Source organism: Labrus bergylta, chromosome 17 (genome assembly GCF_963930695.1).
Source record: "Labrus bergylta chromosome 17, fLabBer1.1, whole genome shotgun sequence".
In the NCBI taxonomy this organism is placed as follows: Eukaryota; Metazoa; Chordata; class Actinopteri; order Labriformes; family Labridae; genus Labrus; species Labrus bergylta.
In genome coordinates, this window is record NC_089211.1 from 8566923 (window position 1) to 8587960 (window position 21038).

Sequence of the window (21038 nt, forward strand, 5' to 3'; positions counted from 1 at the left end):
TCCGGACGTTAATTTTCTCCGTTCAAATCCTCTACTGACGTTTCATAAAAATCCTTATATCAAGAGAGTCGAGAGAGCCTGTCACCATGACAACCAGCTACCGCAATACTCGTGACTATAAAACATTTGACTCTGTCAAAGACTGTGCATAATTTTTGTCAGGAGTCAATGAACTACAAGTCCCACAATCCATTGCGGATAATACCTCTTCTTCTTAAATGTAACTTGAGTCGTTAGCGTGTGTGTTATGACTGTAGCATAACAAGCTATTAGTACATTTACTCTTAGCTAACTAACCAGCTAGCTAAACAATCAGATTACATATGGTGACGAGGGGCGGGAAACATTGCCACGGTAAAAGCGAGCTACACTAATCAGCGATGTTGTTGTGACACTATGATTGTGGGTAGTGTAGTTCTTTTCCCCAATATCGTGAATAAACCGTGTTGTTCTTAAAACGAGGTTGATATCAGACGAACTTGTCATCTTCTCACACTCAGGTAGCTCGTGGTCAGTCTACCTGTGATGGTTATGACATCATGGCTCATGATCAAATCCTCTATGGAGAAAATGAACAAAATTTTTTTACTTCCTGAAACTCACTGTTGAGCTCTATAACGTCTGATTGTGCAGCCTTTTTTTTTTTTTTTTTTAACTGAGTTTGGTAGGAACACTGGTAGCTCCACCCACATGATGGACAAAAGTTTTTCAATTTAATTTCCAACCACACAACATCAGAGGTGACTTTGTAGTCCAAAACATCCCGGGTTCTGTTTGTGTTGATGTTTGTCGTTCTGTGTTTGTCTGCAGCAGCAGCTCTAATATTTACCACCCAGACTCGCTGCTCCTGCTGATGTTTGCAGGCCGACCATGCCGAGAGCAGAGAGCTGCAGAAACAGAAACACAGCAGCTGTCTGTTTCATACACGCCATGTTTTGCTTATATTTGACTAGCTGCAGGCACTGGGGCTACGGTGGCCTGCAGGGACAAAGTTGAAGAACAGGATGAGACCAAAGAGGTGTTAAATTAGTCTGAATGTTACAGGACACGCTCAGTGAATTATCTGCAATAAATCCATCATTTACTCTCTCCGTGTTTGAGTTTAGTGAAGTTAACGACAGCAGAAGTTGAACTCTGTGATGGCTCGGGTGGTGCAGGTAAAGTGAAGAAGTGTTTCTCTGTTCCTCATTTCATCAGTGTCGTTGATTATTTGAATACCACTTCCTACCACGGTCTGCGTCTCGTCATTTCACAACTCTGGTTTTGTTTTCCTCCCTTCACTGCTTTTCTAACAATCGGTCAGATCATCTCGTCTGATCAGCTTTCAGCTCGTCAGGTTTCCTCCTCCGCCGCTGACAATCTGAGCTGGGGATGAACCAGTTCATGAGCGTGCACATGATTGGCTGAATGTGTGCGACCTGGTTTGGTTTTACTCGCTAAACTAGTCCACTAGGCCAGGACAGAGTGTGTATGAATATCTTCAGAAATACTTTCTCCACACTGATCCCACCTGAGAACAGTTACTACGGTGATACACCTTCATGTTTCACTATAAATACACACGTTAGTCACGATACCTCATCACATGTAGAGAGGACGTACAGAAATATGCTAACTCCATCTTTTAAACTGCACCTGTTTCTTTAAGTCTAAATTGCTCTTTTAAATCAAGATAGTATGATACATGTTAAGTTAAACCCAGCTGTGGCACAGACACAAAATCAATCTCTCTCATTGTTACTGATTTGTCATCTTGGGACACAGGGCTAGTGCCTGAGGCGGAGCTCCACCCTGGGGCCCAGACAGCCCCCCTGAGTGTGCTCCGTCCTCAGGCCCAGCTACATCTATGATGAATGAGGACAGAATCATTACATGTGCCGCAGAGCGCCGGACTGATTCGATTACCAGCAGTAACTAAGCCAGAAGGCCAGAGCAGATCCATCGGTGGGTACACACCCACACATATACATAATACACCGACACACACACACTCAGAGCCCATTGACCAGGACGCTGCATTTCAAGGAAAAGGGCATCGATGATGAACATGCCCATCAGCAGGACTGTTTAACCTCAAATAACTCACAAATCAGAACATTGACAGAAAACTTAAATGACCAGGATTATTATCGATATAGGGCCGGGTTGTTTAATAAAATGTTGAGGAGTAAACGCAGAAATTCATCATCTAGGAACGCAAGTAGACAGATCCAAGATGTCTTCTCTGTCCAACTAACAGCTTAAGGCCGTTAATTATTCCGCTCACATTCACTAAATATAAATGCAAGCAGCACTCAGAGGATGGGAATGCTAATCTGGGAATATTTTTGGCATTTTTGTGGGAAAACAAAAATAAATTTTCCAAACAGCTGACTTTCTTTAAGTCATTTTTTGGACCTTATTGCCTTTAGGACAGACACAGACAGAGACGGGAAGTGTTGGGAGGACGACACCCAGCAAAGGACCAGGGTCAGATTTGAACCCATGGCCGCCGATACGAGGACTGTACATGGGGCTAAACATAATCGCAAGGCTATCTGACCAAGCTCGGATGCCATTTTTAAGAAACAAATTCATGCAGGGCTCCACAGTTTATCCAAGTCTGTCTGCAGCCTTGTGCAAGTCTTCAACAGCAGAATGTGCTACATGTAGGTGACATGTGGACATTAAATATTGTCTGCAAAAGCAAACAAGACTGGAGAGTGTGAGTGTGTATCTGGGAGTGTGTGCATGTTTTTCGTGCGCGTGTGTTGTCTTCCTGATTGAGCAGCTGTCTTAGGGAGGCAGGTTTAATGATGTGACGCTCTCCTGCAGATTTACACTCCTAAGCCGTCCTAACACACCGAGACAATCATACACTGCGGCTCATTTACCCAAACACACAACTCAATATATCAACCTGCTGATTAAAGGTCCAATCTGTAAGATATGTAGCGAGTTAACTGCAATGAATGTGCGCCCGAACTATGCACTGCACTAACAGGCGTCCAGGAGTGCAGTGCATAGTTTCTCTGGACGTGCGTTCCCTGTGCGACAAACTGGCAGACTTCAGCTACTGATGGGAAGGAACAAGACACTTTTCTACATCCTGTGTTTTGTTCATTTCATGTAGACGTGGCTGTGTGGACTGATACCGGGGCGGCTGTGGCTAAGTTGGTAGAGTCGTTGTCGTCCCTCAGCTGGAAGGTCGGGGGTTCGATCCCCAGCTCCTGCAGTAACATGTCAATGTCCTTGGCTATGACACTTAACCCCAAGTTGCTCCCACTGCTTCATTGACAGCAGTGTGTGAATGTATGAATGGATGAGTTAAGACTGATGGACTCTTTACCCAGCAGCTTCTACAATCAGGGTGTGTATGTGTAGGTGTGACCTGCGGTGTGCTTTGAGTCGTCAGAAGACCAGAAAATAAATATACAAGCTTAAGTCTGTTAACCATTTATTCCACATACCGGACAAACCAAGAGGTGGAGATTAGCAGAGAGATGTCAAACTGTGGGGTTCAGTGCCTTGCCAAAGTACTCAGGAAGTAAAATGGCACCTCTCCAGCAACCAGACTATTTTCTATACTTGGCCCATGAACCTGGGACCTGAACCTACAGGTCATCACATAATGAGCTACTGCCGCCCCTTCAGATATTGTGTGTTTGCTTTTGAATGGTTTGAATTTGTGCTTTGCATGCAGGACTCGTTTCAGAAAAAAAAGAATCTGGGACAAAAAAAAAAAAAAAAAAAAAGGAAAATCAAATTAAATTCAGACGACAGCAGAGAGCGAAGTTGAACAGCAGCAGTGTGTTTGTGCAAGCAGACGCTGCAGCAGCTCCAGACTGAAGCAGAAGAACTGAGAGGAGATGAAGAGGGGTGAAGTCTTGAATGAGCAGGTTCAGGAGATGTTATTTATACAGTGGCACAGCGAGGATGCAAAGATTATATCTGCTCATACAGGAGTTTAAAATGCAGATATATCGTTGACATGAGACGGACGACTTTTGTTTGTAGTTTGAGCTCCTTATGGATAAAAAACTAAATTATTCACAGTTACATCAACGACCAAATGAAGATCATATTTCATTGTCTTCCTGATTCTCTTATACCGTATTCAGACTGCTGCCATATTTACGCCCCTGTGACTTTTTCGCCTTCAATCTGCATGTCCTGAGGGCGTAATGAGGGGACGCAGTGATCCCCCTCTGCACTGTCTTCAGAGGTAGTAACAGAGGCGTTACAGAGGTGAAACGGGATCATCTGATCCAGCGGGTAGCGCAGCACTGTGTGTGTGTGCATAGCTGACTGTGTGTATGTGGAGCTCCCACATCATCCCGCAAAGACGTGATGATGGCTGAGCTGAGGTACGAAACGCGATTGAAAAGCACTTTAATCTGCAGTCAGTTCAACTACGTTTCAAAATCAAACCTTTATTTACTGTAAAATCAACAACTACAACCAAATCTACTCATGCGAGTGCTCATTTCTTTCCCTCCTGGTACAGATGAAGTCTTTCTGGTACATATTGCTGTCATGTTGTCGCCCGTGCATCGCTCAAAATGTCGCATAAATGGATGACATTGACCTGATTCTGATCCTCTTCGGGATATCGATAAACAGATTAAATTACAAATCCCAAATTCGATTTTGCTTTGTAAGACCATGCCGATCTGCTGCACTGTTGGGGAACAGGGAGAGACCCCTGATTATATAATCAGTAACATTTCTTTCCGTCTCTAAAGCCAGCACAAGCAGCAGAGTCGTCCCCCGTCCCTCCAGTCACCCACGGAGGTTTACATTTCTTAAGTCTTGATCCAGAACATCAAGCAGGGGACTCTGAGAGGCACATTCTGTGGATGCTCGCGTCCCGCACACATGAATCTTCAGCTGATCTTTAACCTTCTCTAAATGCATGGGGGGGGGGCGACTGAGACCTGTCCTAACTTGTCAAAACATGCACAAACAGAAGGCTATTAAAGGGACTGCAGGGGCTAAAATTAGGGTGGGATTTTAGTTCGGTAACTCAGTTTTCGTGTCTGTCTGCTGCTCTTCATGTTTAGACAATAATGTTCCTCCTGAAGCAAAAAAAAATCTGCTTTTTTAACCACTAAATTGGCACCACTGAATCTGAAGGTATCCGACAGCTTTGGCTTCATCTGATGGTGTTGAAGCACGGCAGTCATTTATGGGCCTCCATCAAACAGGTAAAAATGTGCACAGACTCTTTAAATATTATGTCTTTTATTGCGATAAATTCAGACTATTGTGGAAAACTCAAATAATATTCTCAAAACGGTAAAAAGGTGTTATTTCCTGACACACACAGACACACACACACAGACACACACACACACACACAGACACACACACACACACACACACACACACACACACACACACACACACACTTTACATCCACAACCATTGAATGTGTCATGACACGACGTTAGCTGCCATTTTTAATTTAATTCCTACATGAAAAGATAAGATGCACTTCTGGTTAGTAAACAGGATCCAGGTGTGCGGGGCGTCGCTCCGTGAAGCAGAACAGTTCACAGCTGAATGTCAAACACCGAGCTGACATCTGGCACTCCGGACAGCTAAGCTATCAGGCTAACTCATTAGCACTGCTGGATTGATTTACTTGCATAACGTGGCTTCCTCTCTTTCCCTGAAACACCCACCCTCCATTCGCCGGGCTCGTTATAAAAACAGAGCCGAGTGAAGGATCTGTTAGCGGGGCTGCTGTCATCCAGCTGCCGTGTTAGCATACTAGCTCTGACAGCAGCCACCGCTAACTTCCTGCACCGAGAAGAACACTTTAACATTAAAATGTCACTCACCCTTAACAGGTCGCTCAATGGTGGAGAGTTTAGTTTGCTCTTTCGCCGACATCCTCCCTCCGTGTTGGCTGACAGGTCAAAGAATTTGCTAAATTTCTAACTAAACTCGATAAATTCCTTACTAGCTAGCCGCGCTAGCTGGGGTGGGCTAGCCGCGCTAGCTAGCTGTGTGTCAGCGGCAGCGCTTCTCTCTGCAGACCGAGCCGAGCCAAGCCGAGCCGGGCTGGTGTCAAAACTGGCGAAAGGGGAAGGGAGAAGGGGGGGAAATGTCTTTAAATATCAAATGAAGGCTTTTCCTCTCCGCTGTGGTCCGCGGTGCAGTGATGCCGAGACGCCGTCCGTCAGCTCCGTCAGACGGTCCAGGAAACAAACGGCCCGCGCGCCGCTGCCGCTGATGATGCGTTCAGGAGCAGCGAGCAGTGCGTCAGATCATATCTCAACTTTATCCCTTTTATTCTGGGACGAGCTGCATCTGTTACAGGCCGCTGGGCTCTGCTCTTCTGTCGTGATCCGATGTGTCGTCCAGACCCTCTGTCGGATTACAATAATCCGCCGCAAGCGGATTTCCTACAACATGGCTCAACGCGGGGGGCTGTGGGTAGTGTAGTATTAATGAGATATTAATGCGCCTCGTTCTCGGTCTGCTGAGCCGCATACACTCAGAGGGTTTACACAGAGAGAGAAAAAACTACAGTCATGAGTGGGATTTATTATGACAAATTAAATATATGAAAACTAACCCCTTAGAAAAAAAATAACATTTTGCATCACAGAAATTATTTACAACAATCAGTGTATTTTAATATAAAGCTGTTTAATGTGGGAACTAAAAATGTTATTAGACTATCAAAAAGGTTTTTTTTCTCTTGACACAACTGAGTTTTAAACCTTAGTATTTAAAGCTGCATGGATACTACGGAGTCTCTGAAGTCCCAAAAACTAAAGAAAATGTATAACTTGTGCGCACAAAATATATTGTTATGGACTTCAGGGATTAGTAGATATCCATGCAATTTAAATACAAGTTATAATATTTTGAGCACAACATAATTCACTTGTGCTCACCATATATCACCATAAATATATAATGATGATATAATAATTATATTGTGCACACAAGTTTTGTTTTTTACTCTTTGGGACTTCAGGGACTCCGTAGATATCTTATGAATAAACCAGAGAGGTGGGGGCACCCCCCAAAAAAGAAAACCTAAAACATTTGAGAAACGTTTTTAATATGTAGACAAGTCCCTTAATTCGGCAGTGTATAAAAAATAATAATCTTTAAATTCATAATCTTTGTAAATTCTTCGTTTTCACCTGAAGCTTCTCTAAAGGGAGAAGGGGAGGGGGGCTGACTTTTAATAGTAAAACTTTTTTATTTCCTCTGTGTGCCGACTTGTAGAAAACTATCCATAGATTAGCAAAACATCAGAATCCCTCATGTGCGAGTCCCACTCCTTCATCCAAACACAGAGATATTTCAAATTGATCGATTTTTTAAAGGAGTTTGGTAACGAGTCCATCACAGGACCTGTTTCCGGTCCTCAGATGGATTAAAGACACATCCATGTTTATTCTGTTTTTACTAATTAACAGCTACCAAGCACTAACGCTCTGCCATGTGCTCATAAACATCATAACTGCAGTTTTTCTGTCAAACACATGAACACAACACCAGGAGACGAGCGGACTACAGCGCCCTCATGTGGCCACTTGTCAAACAGCTTCATATATTTTAGATACTCCGTCAAAAAGCAGATGCATGGAGGGCTGTAGGGTGTTAAAAAGGATGTGTCCCTCTCCCTAATGAAGGCCAGTACTGCTGAAATATCTTGGTTTTTATGAGAGTAATACGGTTTAGCTATATTCTGGATTACAAAGCCTGTAACTGACTTTCATTGACGAGAAAATGTCATGGCAGTGGTTAGCTCTGTTGCCTCACAGTGAGGGGGTTCCTGGTTTGAATCCCTGTCTGACAGGAACCTCTCTGTGTGGAGTTTGCATGTTCTCCGAGTGCATGTATGGGTTCTCTCCGGGTACTCCGTCTTCCTCCCACAGTCCAAAGACATGCTCGTTAGGTTAACTGGTGTTAATGTGAGTGGGGAGAGAAACCAGGAACACAACAACAAAGTAACCCTTAAGTGTAGAGTGAGACATTAAACTGCAGGTCAGGTGGGGATACTGCAGGTAAGGAGGGAGTGGCTGCTCTGAAACAACAGGATATAGTGCAGGAGTTGTGTCACTATATAAATAAAGGCGTGTCTCTATAGGGTTCAGAATAAAGTCCATATATTGTCTTGATGAAATGAGGGCTTCTCTTTATAGGGAAATTATTTTTCAACATTTAGCATTTAATTGTGCTTCAAAGGTCAAACCAGTAAGATGTGTAGTGAGTGAAATGATGAAGTGAGCTTACTATATGATCAGACATTAAGGAAACATGCTATGTTGAAGTGCTGGCTTCTCTGACAACAATGCAGCAGCCAGTATGTCCTCCTTCTAACTTTAGATTCTGGTCCTGAATGATCTGGATTTGTTTGGACCAGAGAAGGTAGACGGTTTTAAGGCACCCCCACACGGCCGTTTTGGATGCCCCTCGGTTTGCCAGATATGAGAGCAGTTATCAGGTCAACAGGTGTTGCAGCGATGGAAGCGGGCAAGACAAGTGGTTCAGATAGAAGTGATTGTACCCGACCTAAAAAGCCTCTGCATGTTTCTAATAAGCTCCACGAGCAGAAACGTGCTCAAACTAGGATCAATATTGGAGATGATTTTGAAAAATGGAGAGAGGTTAGAACACAGAAAGGTTTACAGACCGATGCAGAGCTGGCTAAACACTGAAGCTACAGTGTCCACAACATGGTGACCTGTGTGAGCATGGAGTCTAGAGAGGAGGGGGCGGGGGGAGACAGCTCTCTACAATGTTTAGAACTTAGACTGCAGTACCCACTTTAACCACTAGGGGTCAGAGTTACATACTGCTCCTTTAAATTGATGAGTCCGTTGGAGGTTTTAACGAACAAGGAGGCTAAGATAAACACTGATTCAGGTCAACAACAATGTTTATCGCAAATAGAAAGGAAACTTCAGTAACACAGCAATCATTATTTCATATAAATAAAAACCTTCAGTCTCTGTTTAAATCTGACTCGAGGTCTTCCAGTGATGAGCAGCTCTCGGTGACACACCTGCTGGTTTAAAGGTGATGTCATTGGCGTATAAAATTGTCCCTCTGAGGAGTCCGTGTCCAGGTGTCACAGAGGTCACAAACAGGCGGCAGCTCCGGCGTCGATAAAGACGAAAAACGCCAGCGAGTAAGCAGGAAGTTGTAGATGTTCAGACGGCGGGAGACGAGCTCCCTTCAACTCAGGGAGAGTTTTATCGTCCACCATCTTTAAAACGTCTTTGTTCAGGGTCACAGACCTGCAAGGAAAACACAAAGATGTCAGCGTGTTCCGCTCTGAGCTGAGCGCAGGATGTTAGCTTAGCTTAGCATAAAGACTGAAAGCAGAGGCACACAGGTAGCATGAAGTTCATAACATATCCTGATTGATATAAAGTACAAAGGGTCCCAGGATCAGGTGATCCAGCTCACTTTTATAGCCCTTAATTTAATAAAAACTGGACTGGGACCCCCTGATCCAGGTCCAGACTTTGAAAGATTACCAAACCCAGACTACCAGATCTTTAAAGTGGACTTCACAATACACGCTCTGTCCACAGGGGGCGCCAGTTGATGGCGTTTGGGGGATTTTATTTACTTTTTACAGAGCGAGGATTTGGTTTTGCAGAGGAGCTCCTCGGTCTTCAACGTGAGGAAACTTAAGATTTATTCTAACATTGTATTCTGACATCTTTCTGCACTTTTTTGGTTTGCACATTCCTCATTTCATTTCATGTGCATACTTTGTTGTGGACAAATCCTCTCAAACTCGATGCCCTCCGGTCTTTTCTTTTGACGGGATGAACATTTTATCGTTTCATTTCCTCCTTTTACATTCCTTTGTTTATCACTTTGAGCAACGTCACACTGTTATGACGACAAACACAAAGAAGACGACTAAACGAAGCTGTTGTGGAGCAAAGTGGAGCAAACTCGATACAAAGATTAAACATCAAACCTTCATCCCTTTTCTGTGTGTAGTGTTGAGGTAAGACGAGATGTGGAAGTAGAATATTTGTCTTTCTATCAATGCTACGTGTAGTTGAACAAAATCTCAATGTGAACTAAAGAGTGGAGGAGAACCCACTGGAGAACAGGAAACATGCAGCAGCAGGTTCATTAGAGCACGGAGATGGTAAAGGTGGCGTGCAGACAGTCTATGGTCGTGCAGCGATCACAGGGAATAAACGTCACCACCCCCTCCCACTCACTCCAGGTGAATTCTCCTGATTATATCCTGCTGCAGTTCTCACATCAGCTCACTCTGACTTTCTGCAGAATAAATACGAGGAGGCTGGAGGAGAAACTCCGGGTGAACAGAGAAACATTCAGATGTTTGTGTTCACACATGACGCTCAGCATGAGTTTTCTGCGGATGTGAAAGCAGCTATAATGAGATTTAAAGTGCTGCTGCTGTTGGAGAAAACATGTTTGTGTGAGTGGATTAGAGATGCTGCTCAGATTGTTAAAAAGGGAAATGAGCAGCTCCCTGTAAATCTTATGGAAACACAACTTTCTGTAGAACGTGGAAAACTTAACACGTCCAACCAGCCATTTCTGATATAATCATGTTGTGGTTGTGGAATTTTGTTATTTTTATTTTTTACATTTTTATTTCTTTACATATATTTAAATCGTCCTGCTTTATTCCTGTATTTAATTTAACTTAATTATCATTTTTGTTTGTCAGGTCTGTCTTTTTTTTTGTCTCGCATTGATAGTGTTACCCTTGTTGGGTATTGTTCTATATCATTTATTGTCTGGTAAATGAGGACAGAAAAAAGAAACGTGACTCTTCCTGTGACTGCAGAGGAGAATAAACCAGGCGTCTCGCGGTGATGAATGAGTGTATTGACGAGCACCTGGAGTACAGCCCCTCCTCCCCCGGACGCTCCGACTGGAGAACAAACGCCTCCACTGTGCTGGACGAGAGACGAGCAGGAACGGAGATCCTGACCGCTTTATTCCTCAGGTTCATGGAGATGAGCGTGACGGCTCCTCGTCTGTATCTGCGCAGTAAACACAGAGATCAGAGGCGTTCCTGCAGACGGAGCGGACATACTGAGGAGGGGATTCATGGAGGAGGAATAGAGCGCCACAGGAATGAGTCCTAAAACCCGAAGTAAGTTGGCATTTGAGCGCCATGGGGTCTATGGTCTAAAAGTAAACGGGGATTTTGAATGGGTTTGTGGTTAGACGCCTGAAATAAGGTCTGTGGTTAACACAAGCTGAAGAGATGTTGGCGTTTTGTTAGACCACACAAACTACGTTAGGTAATACCCAGACTTGTGAATTTTGAAGTTTGTACACGTCTTTAAAAGGGCGGTTGCTAACAAGAGGCTAAATGTGACTACAGTGGTTGACGTCACAATCATCCGACCGTGGTGTAGTTCGCTTGTAGCACAACGTTAGCTTTTTACTTCTGTTGGCCGCATTAACTCTTCAAACATCATAAAAATGGCGTTCATCTGTGAAGATTATCCTGCTGAACAAAACGCCTACGCATCAGCAACGTGTGTTAGCCACAGAGATTATTTTCTGCAATGATCGAAAATCCAATTCAAAAATCCCATAGGTGAATTCTTGTGAGACCCCATGGCGATGCTACTTCCGGGTTGGCCTACAAAAACACGTCATATGGTTTGTTCTCTATACCTCTGCTGGTGCGCACAGTGCAGGTACAGCCTCACTCGTTTGTGGCGGGCAAAGTCAGAAAAGGCTTCAACTTTTAAAACCACCGGTCCAACGAGTCTCTTATAGAGAACAGACAGCCAGTAATCCTGAGAGAAGAAGAAGAAGGAGACGTTACAGAGCGTCCTGTCAGAACGAGCAGCAGTGGAACATTTTTAACCGCCTGAGTGTGCGAGACCGCTTACAGGAAGTGGGTCCAGGTTTTCGTCCACCAGGTGATAACTCCCAGAGCCGACAAACACCTGTCTCATCACCACGTCAAGACCCAGCGTGGCGGCCAGGCCCAGTTTATCCAGCCACCTGCAGAGGACACACAGAGGTCACAGCGATGAGACGCGGCGTGGAACGACCCTGAAGCGTGTGAATGATGCAGGAACAACGAGGCAGCAACGCCAACATGTGCGTTAATAAAAATATAAACACAGAAAATCCCATTCATTACTGTTACAATATTAGAACGGGTTACTGTGGCACGGTGTAGTTCAGTTCACGTGACCACGTCTCTACACCACCATCACGTGACCACGTCTTCAGTCTCCATACCGCTGCCACGGGACCACGTCTCCATACCGTGGTACACTTGGTTCTCGTGGTAATGACAGGACGGTTTCAGAGCCGCTGTGTGGCGTGTCTATGTGATCCTGGTTTAAACTGAGCAGCAGCTGTGTGTAGGTTTGTCATGAGACCGGGGCTGATGGGTAATCACTAAACTCAATCAGCTGCGAGGCCCCCCCCCCCCCCCCTCCTGTTAAACACAATTAGAGATCTGTGTGCCCTCCACCTCCTTGTGTTCAGCTCAACTCTTTAAAATCTGAATCCAGAATGCTGCAGGGCTGCCAGAGGAGGGCTGCTCTCCAGTGCTGGGAGAAGAGAGTCTATGTAAGAGTGGTTTTATACTAGGGACCTGGACCCTGATCCGAGTACACTTGACCCCAAAGTCCGAAAAAAAAATCATGCATGATGGGAAAACACCCTAAGAGGTTTCACCGGCTTACGTAGAGGCTTGAAGCCGTCTGGTGAAGTTCTTGGTTTTATATCGGGGGACTATGGCGTGATTAACAGAACAAAGCACTTAGCGCCCTCTGCTGACTCATCCTGGGATTACTCCACCACCACCAAGATCCTTTACCTCAGGATCTGAAACAGTCATTTATTAGAGCTGGACTTGACTCGTTCTCATTGCCCCTCAGACTCGTAGAGACTCACATGAATCCTGCGACGAACGTGTCCGAAAGACCGGCGGCTCCTCCCCCGAAGGCCGAACTGGTCTCCCCGAGCCACACCTTCTTCCCCGGAGAAACCAGCTTCACCGTCTGAACCAGGAGAGGAGACACAGATTATAACATGTTGTTTCACCTGCCCACATCTCAAACATCTGCTTACCTGTAGGACTTCATTGGTCTTTAGGGTCAGAGTGTCCAGAACTTCAGGATCCAGGAAGTCCTCCAGGGACGTGTCCCTGCCGTTCACGTAATAACTGAAGAATAGGAGACAGAACGAATGTTCAGCGCCAACAAACCTGTCGTTTATTTCCATCACTCTGTAGGAAGACGCTACAGTGGATTAACTGTAAAATCAGACTAAAAAATGAATATCCAGACTTATGGTGACAAAAGTTCTCTTCTCAAACGGTTTGGACTACGAACACCAATAAGGTCTCCTTTAAAGCTCAGAGTCTGGAGTTTCAGAATGTGATGAAATGACTCCATAACTCAATAAAAGGTGTGAACTGAAGCTGATATAACGTGGGGCTTTGAGCTATTCTCAGAGTGTAGAGAGGTCAACTCTCATTGGCTGTTACAGGCTGGGAGCAGTGAATGGTGGCGTGTGATTGGCCAAATGTGGCGCCATTTGAGACCTCTGAGTGCAGTCGCCATGTTGATGTCCTGAGAAAAGTGAATTATTTTACAGTGAAATATCAGGATAGCAGCGTCTGATTTGAATCAGTCTAAGGATGGAATGTGTTCTGGGTTTGGATCTCGGGGACTCTTGGAGACGCAGCAGGCGGTTTTTGTATTACGCCCAGAAAAGTCAAACTTTAAACGGTGAGTCAGTACACAGTCATTTACGGTAATGTGTTTGTCGTTGGTCTGACGGATGTGTAGATCGTGGCTGCTGATCTCAACGCGCAAAGCTTTCAAACGATGCACGCCACGAGTCACACACACACAGCTGCTGTGTATACAAAGTGTATGTTAAGAAAGTAGTTTTCTACGTGAAACCATCCAAACGTTAAAATAAAAGGTGAAGCTACAAACAGCTGTGATCTCAAATCACTTCAGATTTATACAAATAAACGATGTGAGGTTTGATGAACTTACTGATGCCAGGTCACAGCATCTACAGCGTCTGCTCCACTCTGCAGAAATCTGCAACACACACATACAAGGACATACACACACACGCACACACACACACAAGGACACACACACACACATACACATGTGAGATGTCTCAGATGACTTTCTGCATGACAAACTTAGAAACAGACATTCCTAATTGAAACACTTCTGCAGATAATTAACGCTCACATGAGAATCTGTAACTCAGTTAGAGAGTCACAATCTGAACCCAATGTCCAAGGTTTTTTCTCTTTGATGTTAGTGGATTTTAATGTCATGCAGAACCGTGTTAAGATCCTCCATGCTTTTAGATCGTCTCCTTTTACACTAACGCACCTCTCTCTATTCCCGCCTCGGCCAAAATGCCATCAAACGGCTCCAGCTCGTCCAAAACGCTGCGGCGAGAATTTGAACTGGTGCTTAAGGTAAAGATCACAACACTCCCGTTTAGCACACCTGCACTGGCTACCTGGACGGTTTAGAATCGATTTGAAGATTTGACTGATGGCTTTAAGGCACAGAAAGGTGTGGACCCCGGCTGTATCTCTGACCTTTCTATGAGCCGACTGGCAGCCTGACGTCCTCTGTTGGGACACTGCTAGTTGTCCACAGTCCAGGTGTTCTGTTCTGGATCACCTGGACTGGGGAACAGTCCGTGGGAGGTCAGACAGGCGTGAAAAAGATTATCTCTCAGTATTTTATCCATCCTTGAGTCGTATTTTAGCCTCTGACAGTAAGGGCGCCGTGTGACGTCTCACCCCTGCATGATGTCCGTCCTGTGGTCTCTGGGCTGACCGACGTCCGGCCCGAACAGTCCGGCGTGGCGGTAAAGTTCAGACTGTGACATCATCTCCCTGAGATGGGTGAAATCCTGACCCAGCTGGAACCCGTCCACTCGAATCCCCGCCTTCTTCTCGTAGCTGTTTGGCTCTGAGGACAGACGAAACATCATCAGACCGCTCACACTCAATAAAACTGCTTAACTTCCTGTTCGTCTGTCTGTCACGACTTCTCTGAGGGAAATCGAATGAGACAAAATAACTTCCTGTGTGTGCAGCGAGGTGATAAACGGCCTTGGAACCCAGAAGTGAAACTCAAACCTCAGATACCTCAGCGTGTAACTATGACTGTCAAAGAAGGAACATAAAGAACAGGTCAAAGAAACATGAATATGTATTGACGTTGGGTCATATATGTAGTAGAAAAGGGAAATAACTTTTGAAGTTGGTGCCTTCTTGGCCGAGAAAAGGCAGAAAGTGTCTTTTTGGCTCAAGTGGATGAAAGACACCAAATCCCAGAATGCACAGCACCGCAGGCCACTCCCACTAAGGTCCTCTATTTCAGAATCAGAAATACTTTATTAATCCCAGAGGGAAATTCGATCATTACAGTTTCTCCAAAATATACAATATAGCAGTAGAAATATATTAATGAAAACATTTACAGACATATTTACTTCAACACATAAGGCCATTTCCTCAACTGATTCCGAGATTTCTTCCAGAATTGATCTTGGAAATTCCTGGCAGAAAACAGACTCTATGTCTGTGTCCATAGGCAAACAGTGAGAGCACCGACACTACCAGTCCGCCCCAGCTCAAGCCGGCCCGTCTCCTTGTCCACAGCACCGCCGACAGGCAGGCCTTGTGTCTCGGCTGCTGAGCTGGCAATGGCCGGCGGCGGCCAGCAATACAGCCGCGAGACTCCTTTTCAGACTTAGAAATGCAAAGATTTCCCATCTCAGGGGAAAATGAGGGCGGGATGCACGACCATTCAAAAATACTACCAGGTTTCTAATGATACAAAGCTTAATGCAAATGGGTGAAGTATCCCTTTAACTGAACTGATCTTCGATGAACCCATTAAATTTTGCACCAACAAAACCACAACACATTGTTGACATAGCACAGTTAGCGTACCGTTGCCGAGCTCCCAGCACATGGTGTACCGTCTGGACTCACAGTACTGCAGCAGTTGGCGGGCGTTGCTGCTGTTCCAGGCGTTGTCGGCTGTTCTGAGCAGTGCGTTCAGCCCGAAGATCAGATCCATCCCCGAGCAGTTTGTGAAGGAGTGCAGCATATCGATGGTGTTTTCTATAACAGGACAGAATTATAATAAATACACATCAACATTTAGGACTCAGGCTTTTTTATAACACTGAGATGAAGACAGTTAAATCAGCTTTGCATCAACTTTACTTTATTGATCCTCGCAAGGGAAAATTTCTGTTTTTACGTAAGTCATGCAACACACACATAGGCTGAAATATACACATGCACAAACAGGATCCTATGGACATGCACTAATGGAGAGATGTCAGAGTGAGCTGCATCTGGGGCAACTGGAAGCTACTGTGGGGTGGGGCTTCGTGCGCATACAAACAAAATAAGTGAGAATGAATTAAATCGAGCAAACGTAGAGCTCTCAGTTTCTTTGCTCTGAGACGAGGAGGGAACATGTCATAAAAAGCGGAGGGTTAATCCTCCTACTTGATTTGATTGGCTGCTTTGACCAAAAGTGACATTGACGAGTGCTGTGACTCGGTGGCTTGGGCTGAAAAGTTGAAGAATTATAAACTTTTATTCATGCGAGAAAACTGTGAGAAGTTGGGAATGAGTCTCTTTATAATGTGGCAAAACAGAAGTGATTAAATTCAGAATGTAATCAACCAAGGAGATAGAAATGAAAAACAGTGTATCATCTGCGTAGAAGGATAACTCATTTATTTTCTTTATGCAGCAAACAGGAGAATTTCAATTAAATAGCAGTGGTCCATGCATGGAGCCATATGGAACCCCTTATAATAATACATTTCTCAGGGATACACAGAGGCTCCTGTGCCTTTAAAATAAGGAAAAAACAACTCTCTGCAGAGCTCATGAACTGAGTCAGGAGGTCACGCAAAGGTCAGATACAACACTTTTTACATTGACTGTTCCTTTCATAAGATAATTATCTTAAGGGCTTTTTAAGTGCAAAAACCAGACGTCACATCGCGCAGTAACACATCTTGTTAGCTACGAGAGCGAAAGACGTACCTGTGAATTTAACTCTTCTGTATTTCCTCCTCAGGTCTTCCTTCATGAGGAGAACTTGTTGTTGAGTCCACTCGTTCTTCAGACGCTCCTCCAGCCACGGGGGCAGCTCCAGTTTATCACATGATAGTGCTAAAAACGACAACAGGCAACAACAGGAATTCATCAAAGTGTAGATTTTTTAGGACGCGTACAGGGAGCTCAGAGGGTTTCCAAATTAAAGGTTTCAGTAGACTGAACCCTTGTGGTCATGTTTTGGGTCGACCTCAGTAGACTGAACATTTCAGCATGGATACTAACTTCCTGATTTTGTACAGTATGGTTTTGATTGCATCCTTTCTGGAAATGAGTTGCATTTTAACTCCCACAATGCAATGCGAAATTAAATGTAAAACGTCACTTCATGTGCGCCTCCAAATCAAAACAAAGGAGGATGGATTCGGCCGGTTCGGGTGACGCGCCTTTCAAATGTTCAGTTATTAAATTGTTTACATGCGATGTGAAGTTTTGTATTATTTATTGAGCCATCGTGCAGATCACATCTGAGCTGGAGGGTCGATAACATGAGGAGGGCTAATGACGCCACTTCCACACTGAATGAATCAGACAAAGGAGGAACAGATATCTGCCTACTGAGAAGGGACTGTACACTGTCAGAGCTGGAGAGGTGCCAGGTCACTTCCTAAACACTGTGAAGAGGAACCCTTGAGAATCTGGTCACTACCTCGTTCCCTGTTGCTTTGTGGCTCCTGTAAGAACTATCAATAAGTTTTTACAGTCTTATACACGGTTTCGCATGTATCAAATGAAGACCTGGCCATGTTTCAGTGCTGTGGGTAAATCTGATCCCAGACTAAAGCAGGACATGTGAGCTACGCTGGAACAATCCTAAAACTAAAGACAGAGAGTCTACATTTGACTTTCTGCATAATAAAACATTAATTAACCCCCCCCCACCCCCCACAGCGCTGCTGTGAGGTTTCTCTGACACACACACACACACACACACACACACACACACACACACACACACACACACACACACACACACACACACACACACACACACACACACACACACACACACACACACACACACACACACACACACACACACACACACACACACACACACACACACACACACACACACACACACACACACACACACACACACACACACACACACACACTCGTCCCCTCGTCCCCTCGTCCCCTCGTCCCCTCGTCCCCTCGTCAGTGGCTCCTTAAAAACCCGGGTTGAACTCCTACATTTTGCCGGAATGTTTACACTCTCCATGCGTTACTGTTGGCTAAATGCAATTGTGTGTTTTTTTTCATTGCGTAATCTTTTTGTGCAAGTCCTTTTGTGATTTTTCCTGTTGACTAATTCTCTTTGTGTGTTTTTGTTCCAGTGCCTTCCACCTCCAAACTCCAGCCTCACACTGATCAGCCGTTCCCTCCAACGCCCACGCCACAGCCACACGACTTACCCCCTCTGCCTCCTCAGCGCCGTTCTCCCCCCGCCTCTAACTACCTGCCTTTTCAGCCCACAGTATTTTTGTAATAAATCTGTTTATAAGTTTGATGGTCTTGCTATTGGGTCAACTGGACATAAGCTCCCAGAATGCACTCTGGTTTTGTTTCACAGTGTTCTGCTGAGTCAGGAAGGTTCGTCTGTGGTCTCTGCAAAAAAAAAACAAGTCTGAACAAACTTCACGTGACGGCCTGACAAACCGGTGTGGGAGGAAAAGAAGGATCACAAAAGAAGAAGAAGAAGTGGTATTTGAGCTCAGAGACACGAGATTCAGGATGAAGAAACATGTGACTTTACCTGCGGTGACACCTGAACCCTGCTCATGACTCTTCTGAGGAGTGAACACCATGAAGTCCTGTCGGGTTCCTCCAAACCTCAGGAAGGACGGAGTCAACGCCCGGGCCAGCGTCCTTATCTTTGGAGAGCTGAAACCCAAACAGACACTTCAGATGATTCAGAGACAGAGGAGAGACAGAGAGAGAGAGGAGAGAGAGAGAGAGAGGAGAGAGAGGGGGGAGACAGAGAGAGAGAGAGAGAGAGGAGAGAGAGAGAGAGAGAGAGGGAGAGAGAGAGAGCAGGAGAGAGCTAGAGAGAGGAGAGGGAGAGAGAGAGGGAGAGAGAGAGGGAGGGAGGAGAGGGAGAGAGAGAGAGGAGAGGGAGAGAGACAGGAGAGACAGAGGAGAGGAGAGAGAGAGGGGAGGAGAGGGAGAGAGACAGCGGAGAGGAGAGAGGGGAGAGGAGAGAGAGAGGAGAGAGCGAGAGAGAGAGAGAGAGGAGAGAGAGGAGAGCGAGAGAGAGGAGTGAGAGAGGAGAGGAGAGGGAGGGGGAGAGAGAGGAGTGAGAGAGGAGAGGAGAGGAGAGGAGAGGGAGAGAGAGGAGAGGGAGAGAGAGGAGAGGAGAGAAAGGGTCTGAAAGGGTTTTCTTTTACTTTTACATTATTTAGAAGTGTATGAACCCATGACACACACAGTTATAAACTCTGTAAAGGGCTGGGGAGAGAAAATAAACTGCTGGAATCCAATCAAGGATCCCTGAGGATCTCCAAATCCCACTCTGAGAAAACCTTGTTAGCAACAGGTCAGGATAAGAAAAACTCTAAAACACATGAAGTTTCAGTTCTACAGCACAGAATATGACTTTTTAAGAGCAAAATTAAGAAAACGCAGACATCATATCTGCAAAGAGTAGCGTCTCAACAACTAACACCTTTGATTCTCATTGTCCCAGTTTGGGTGTGAAGGCCCTTTAAGGGTAGGGAGTAACAGACCGCTCAGTCAGACACATCGGGGTCACCTCCAGCATTTGGTAGATCCCGTTTCAGGAGAGATTCTGTCGTTTGTAAAAGTGTTTCACGCTTAGTAATTTTGTTTTGCACTTCCCAGCTCACCAAACGAATGATCATAAATCTGTTCTTAAGAAAGAAAACGTTTTAAAATATCTTAATAAACGTAACATGAATAAACTAAATATCAAACTAAAGTCGAACAACAAGATCTTTCAAACTCTTTGAAGACTCTACATGAAGGACACAGGTCAATAACATGGTGTTCTTTCAACTTTATATTTTAAATATTAATCTGCAGTTTAACTGAAACCCTCGCACAGAGCAGAAAACAGAGAGATCCTCTCTTAATAACGTGAGAGGAGAAGACCCCGCAGAATCAGAACCTGCTCGTCTGGATGAAGATCTGCTGCTTTAAGGGTCATCTCTCCGGACTAAGTGAAAACGATAGGAGGATCAATCCTATCAGCTCAGTACTCTCTGATCAGACTCGGATCCTCTGTGAGGACTTTACAGGATTTAAAGCGGATCAGAGGAGCAGGATCAGTGCTAGTTGGAAACTGAAACAGCTGCTGTGAATGTAAAATCGATGTTTTTCTCACCCCAACAGGTACATGAACTTCTCCTCTGAAGCCAGGCTCGCATCGATTGTGACGGACAGAAAGCGCAGGTCCACCCGGCGGACCGCAGAGGACACGTCCACAACCAGGTCCACGTCCGGGACATGTGAAGAGTTCTGGTCCCGGGTTTTGAGTCCTTCAGTCCGGGGAGAGAGGAGAAGAAGAAGCAGGAGGACCGGGAACGACTTCATGACTGAAGCGCTACATGAGAGAAGACAGAGCTGCTCGCTTCACTTCCTGCTGTTGAGCAAACCTTCAGGGGCGTCAGAGGGGGGAGGGGGGAGGGGGCTGAGGACTCAGGCCCCCCCATACATATAAATCTTTACTCTTTGTGTGGATTTGTCTCTCTGTTTTAAGGTCAAATAAAAGAACATGTACTCAGTCTTAAATCTCAAAATAAAGACAAACAAATAAAAATAAAAACTTTTAGATGCTTTAAAATGATTCAAAAGTTAAAAAGTTCAGGGTGCTGGTGGCGCAGTGGTTAGTGCACACACCCCATGTGTGGAGGCTGTAGTCCATCAAGCGGGCAGCCCAGGC

The 21038-nt window shown here is 45.0% G+C and overlaps 2 protein-coding genes across 5 annotated transcripts in view; both read right to left on the minus strand.

Moving 5' to 3' along the window:
• The window catches only part of ppp3ccb (protein phosphatase 3, catalytic subunit, gamma isozyme, b), a 31560-nt gene extending 25148 nt beyond the window's left edge, over positions 1-6412 (minus strand). For 2 of the 3 annotated variants that reach the window (XM_020636910.3, XM_020636909.3), the window contains exon 1: positions 5826-6411. In XM_020636910.3, the coding sequence (XP_020492566.1) occupies positions 5826-5877 (52 nt within the window). In that variant the 5' untranslated portion in view covers positions 5878-6411. Of the gene's footprint in view, positions 1-5825 lie in introns of all 3 variants that reach the window. The other variant, XM_065965409.1, reaches the window with a different exon arrangement.
• A 2460-nt stretch (positions 6413-8872) lies between these two features.
• On the minus strand, positions 8873-20756 carry hpse (heparanase). 2 transcript variants are annotated; one of them, XM_020636997.3, is made up of 12 exons: positions 20481-20751; positions 18894-19021; positions 17063-17191; positions 15944-16117; positions 14783-14954; positions 14004-14051; positions 13066-13159; positions 12889-12995; positions 11868-11982; positions 11647-11771; positions 10854-11000; positions 8873-9251 (listed from the first exon to the last, which is right to left on the minus strand). In XM_020636997.3, exons 1-12 carry the CDS (start codon positions 20687-20689, stop codon positions 9092-9094), a joined length of 1608 nt encoding a protein of 535 aa, XP_020492653.1. In that variant the 5' UTR covers positions 20690-20751; the 3' UTR covers positions 8873-9091. The 2 variants fall into 2 exon arrangements, 1 of the variants encoding a protein (XP_020492653.1); XR_010668994.1 differs by having other exon boundaries at positions 9113-9251; positions 10854-11032; positions 20481-20756.
• Positions 20757-21038: the final 282 nt, after the last annotated feature.

Excerpts from the sequence above, each read along its gene's own strand:
- hpse (XM_020636997.3), bottom strand. The coding sequence starts at position 20,689 with ATGAAGTCGTTCCCGGTCCTCCTGCTTCTTCTTCTCCTCTCTCCCCGG. Across the intron at positions 14,955-15,943 it reads GTGCTGGGAGCTCGGCAACG|AGCCAAACAGCTACGAGAAG; the intron begins GTACGCTAACTG and ends GTCTGTCCTCAG. Across the intron at positions 9,252-10,853 it reads GAGGAGGGGCTGTACTCCAG|GTCTGTGACCCTGAACAAAG; the intron begins GTGCTCGTCAAT and ends TTTTCCTTGCAG.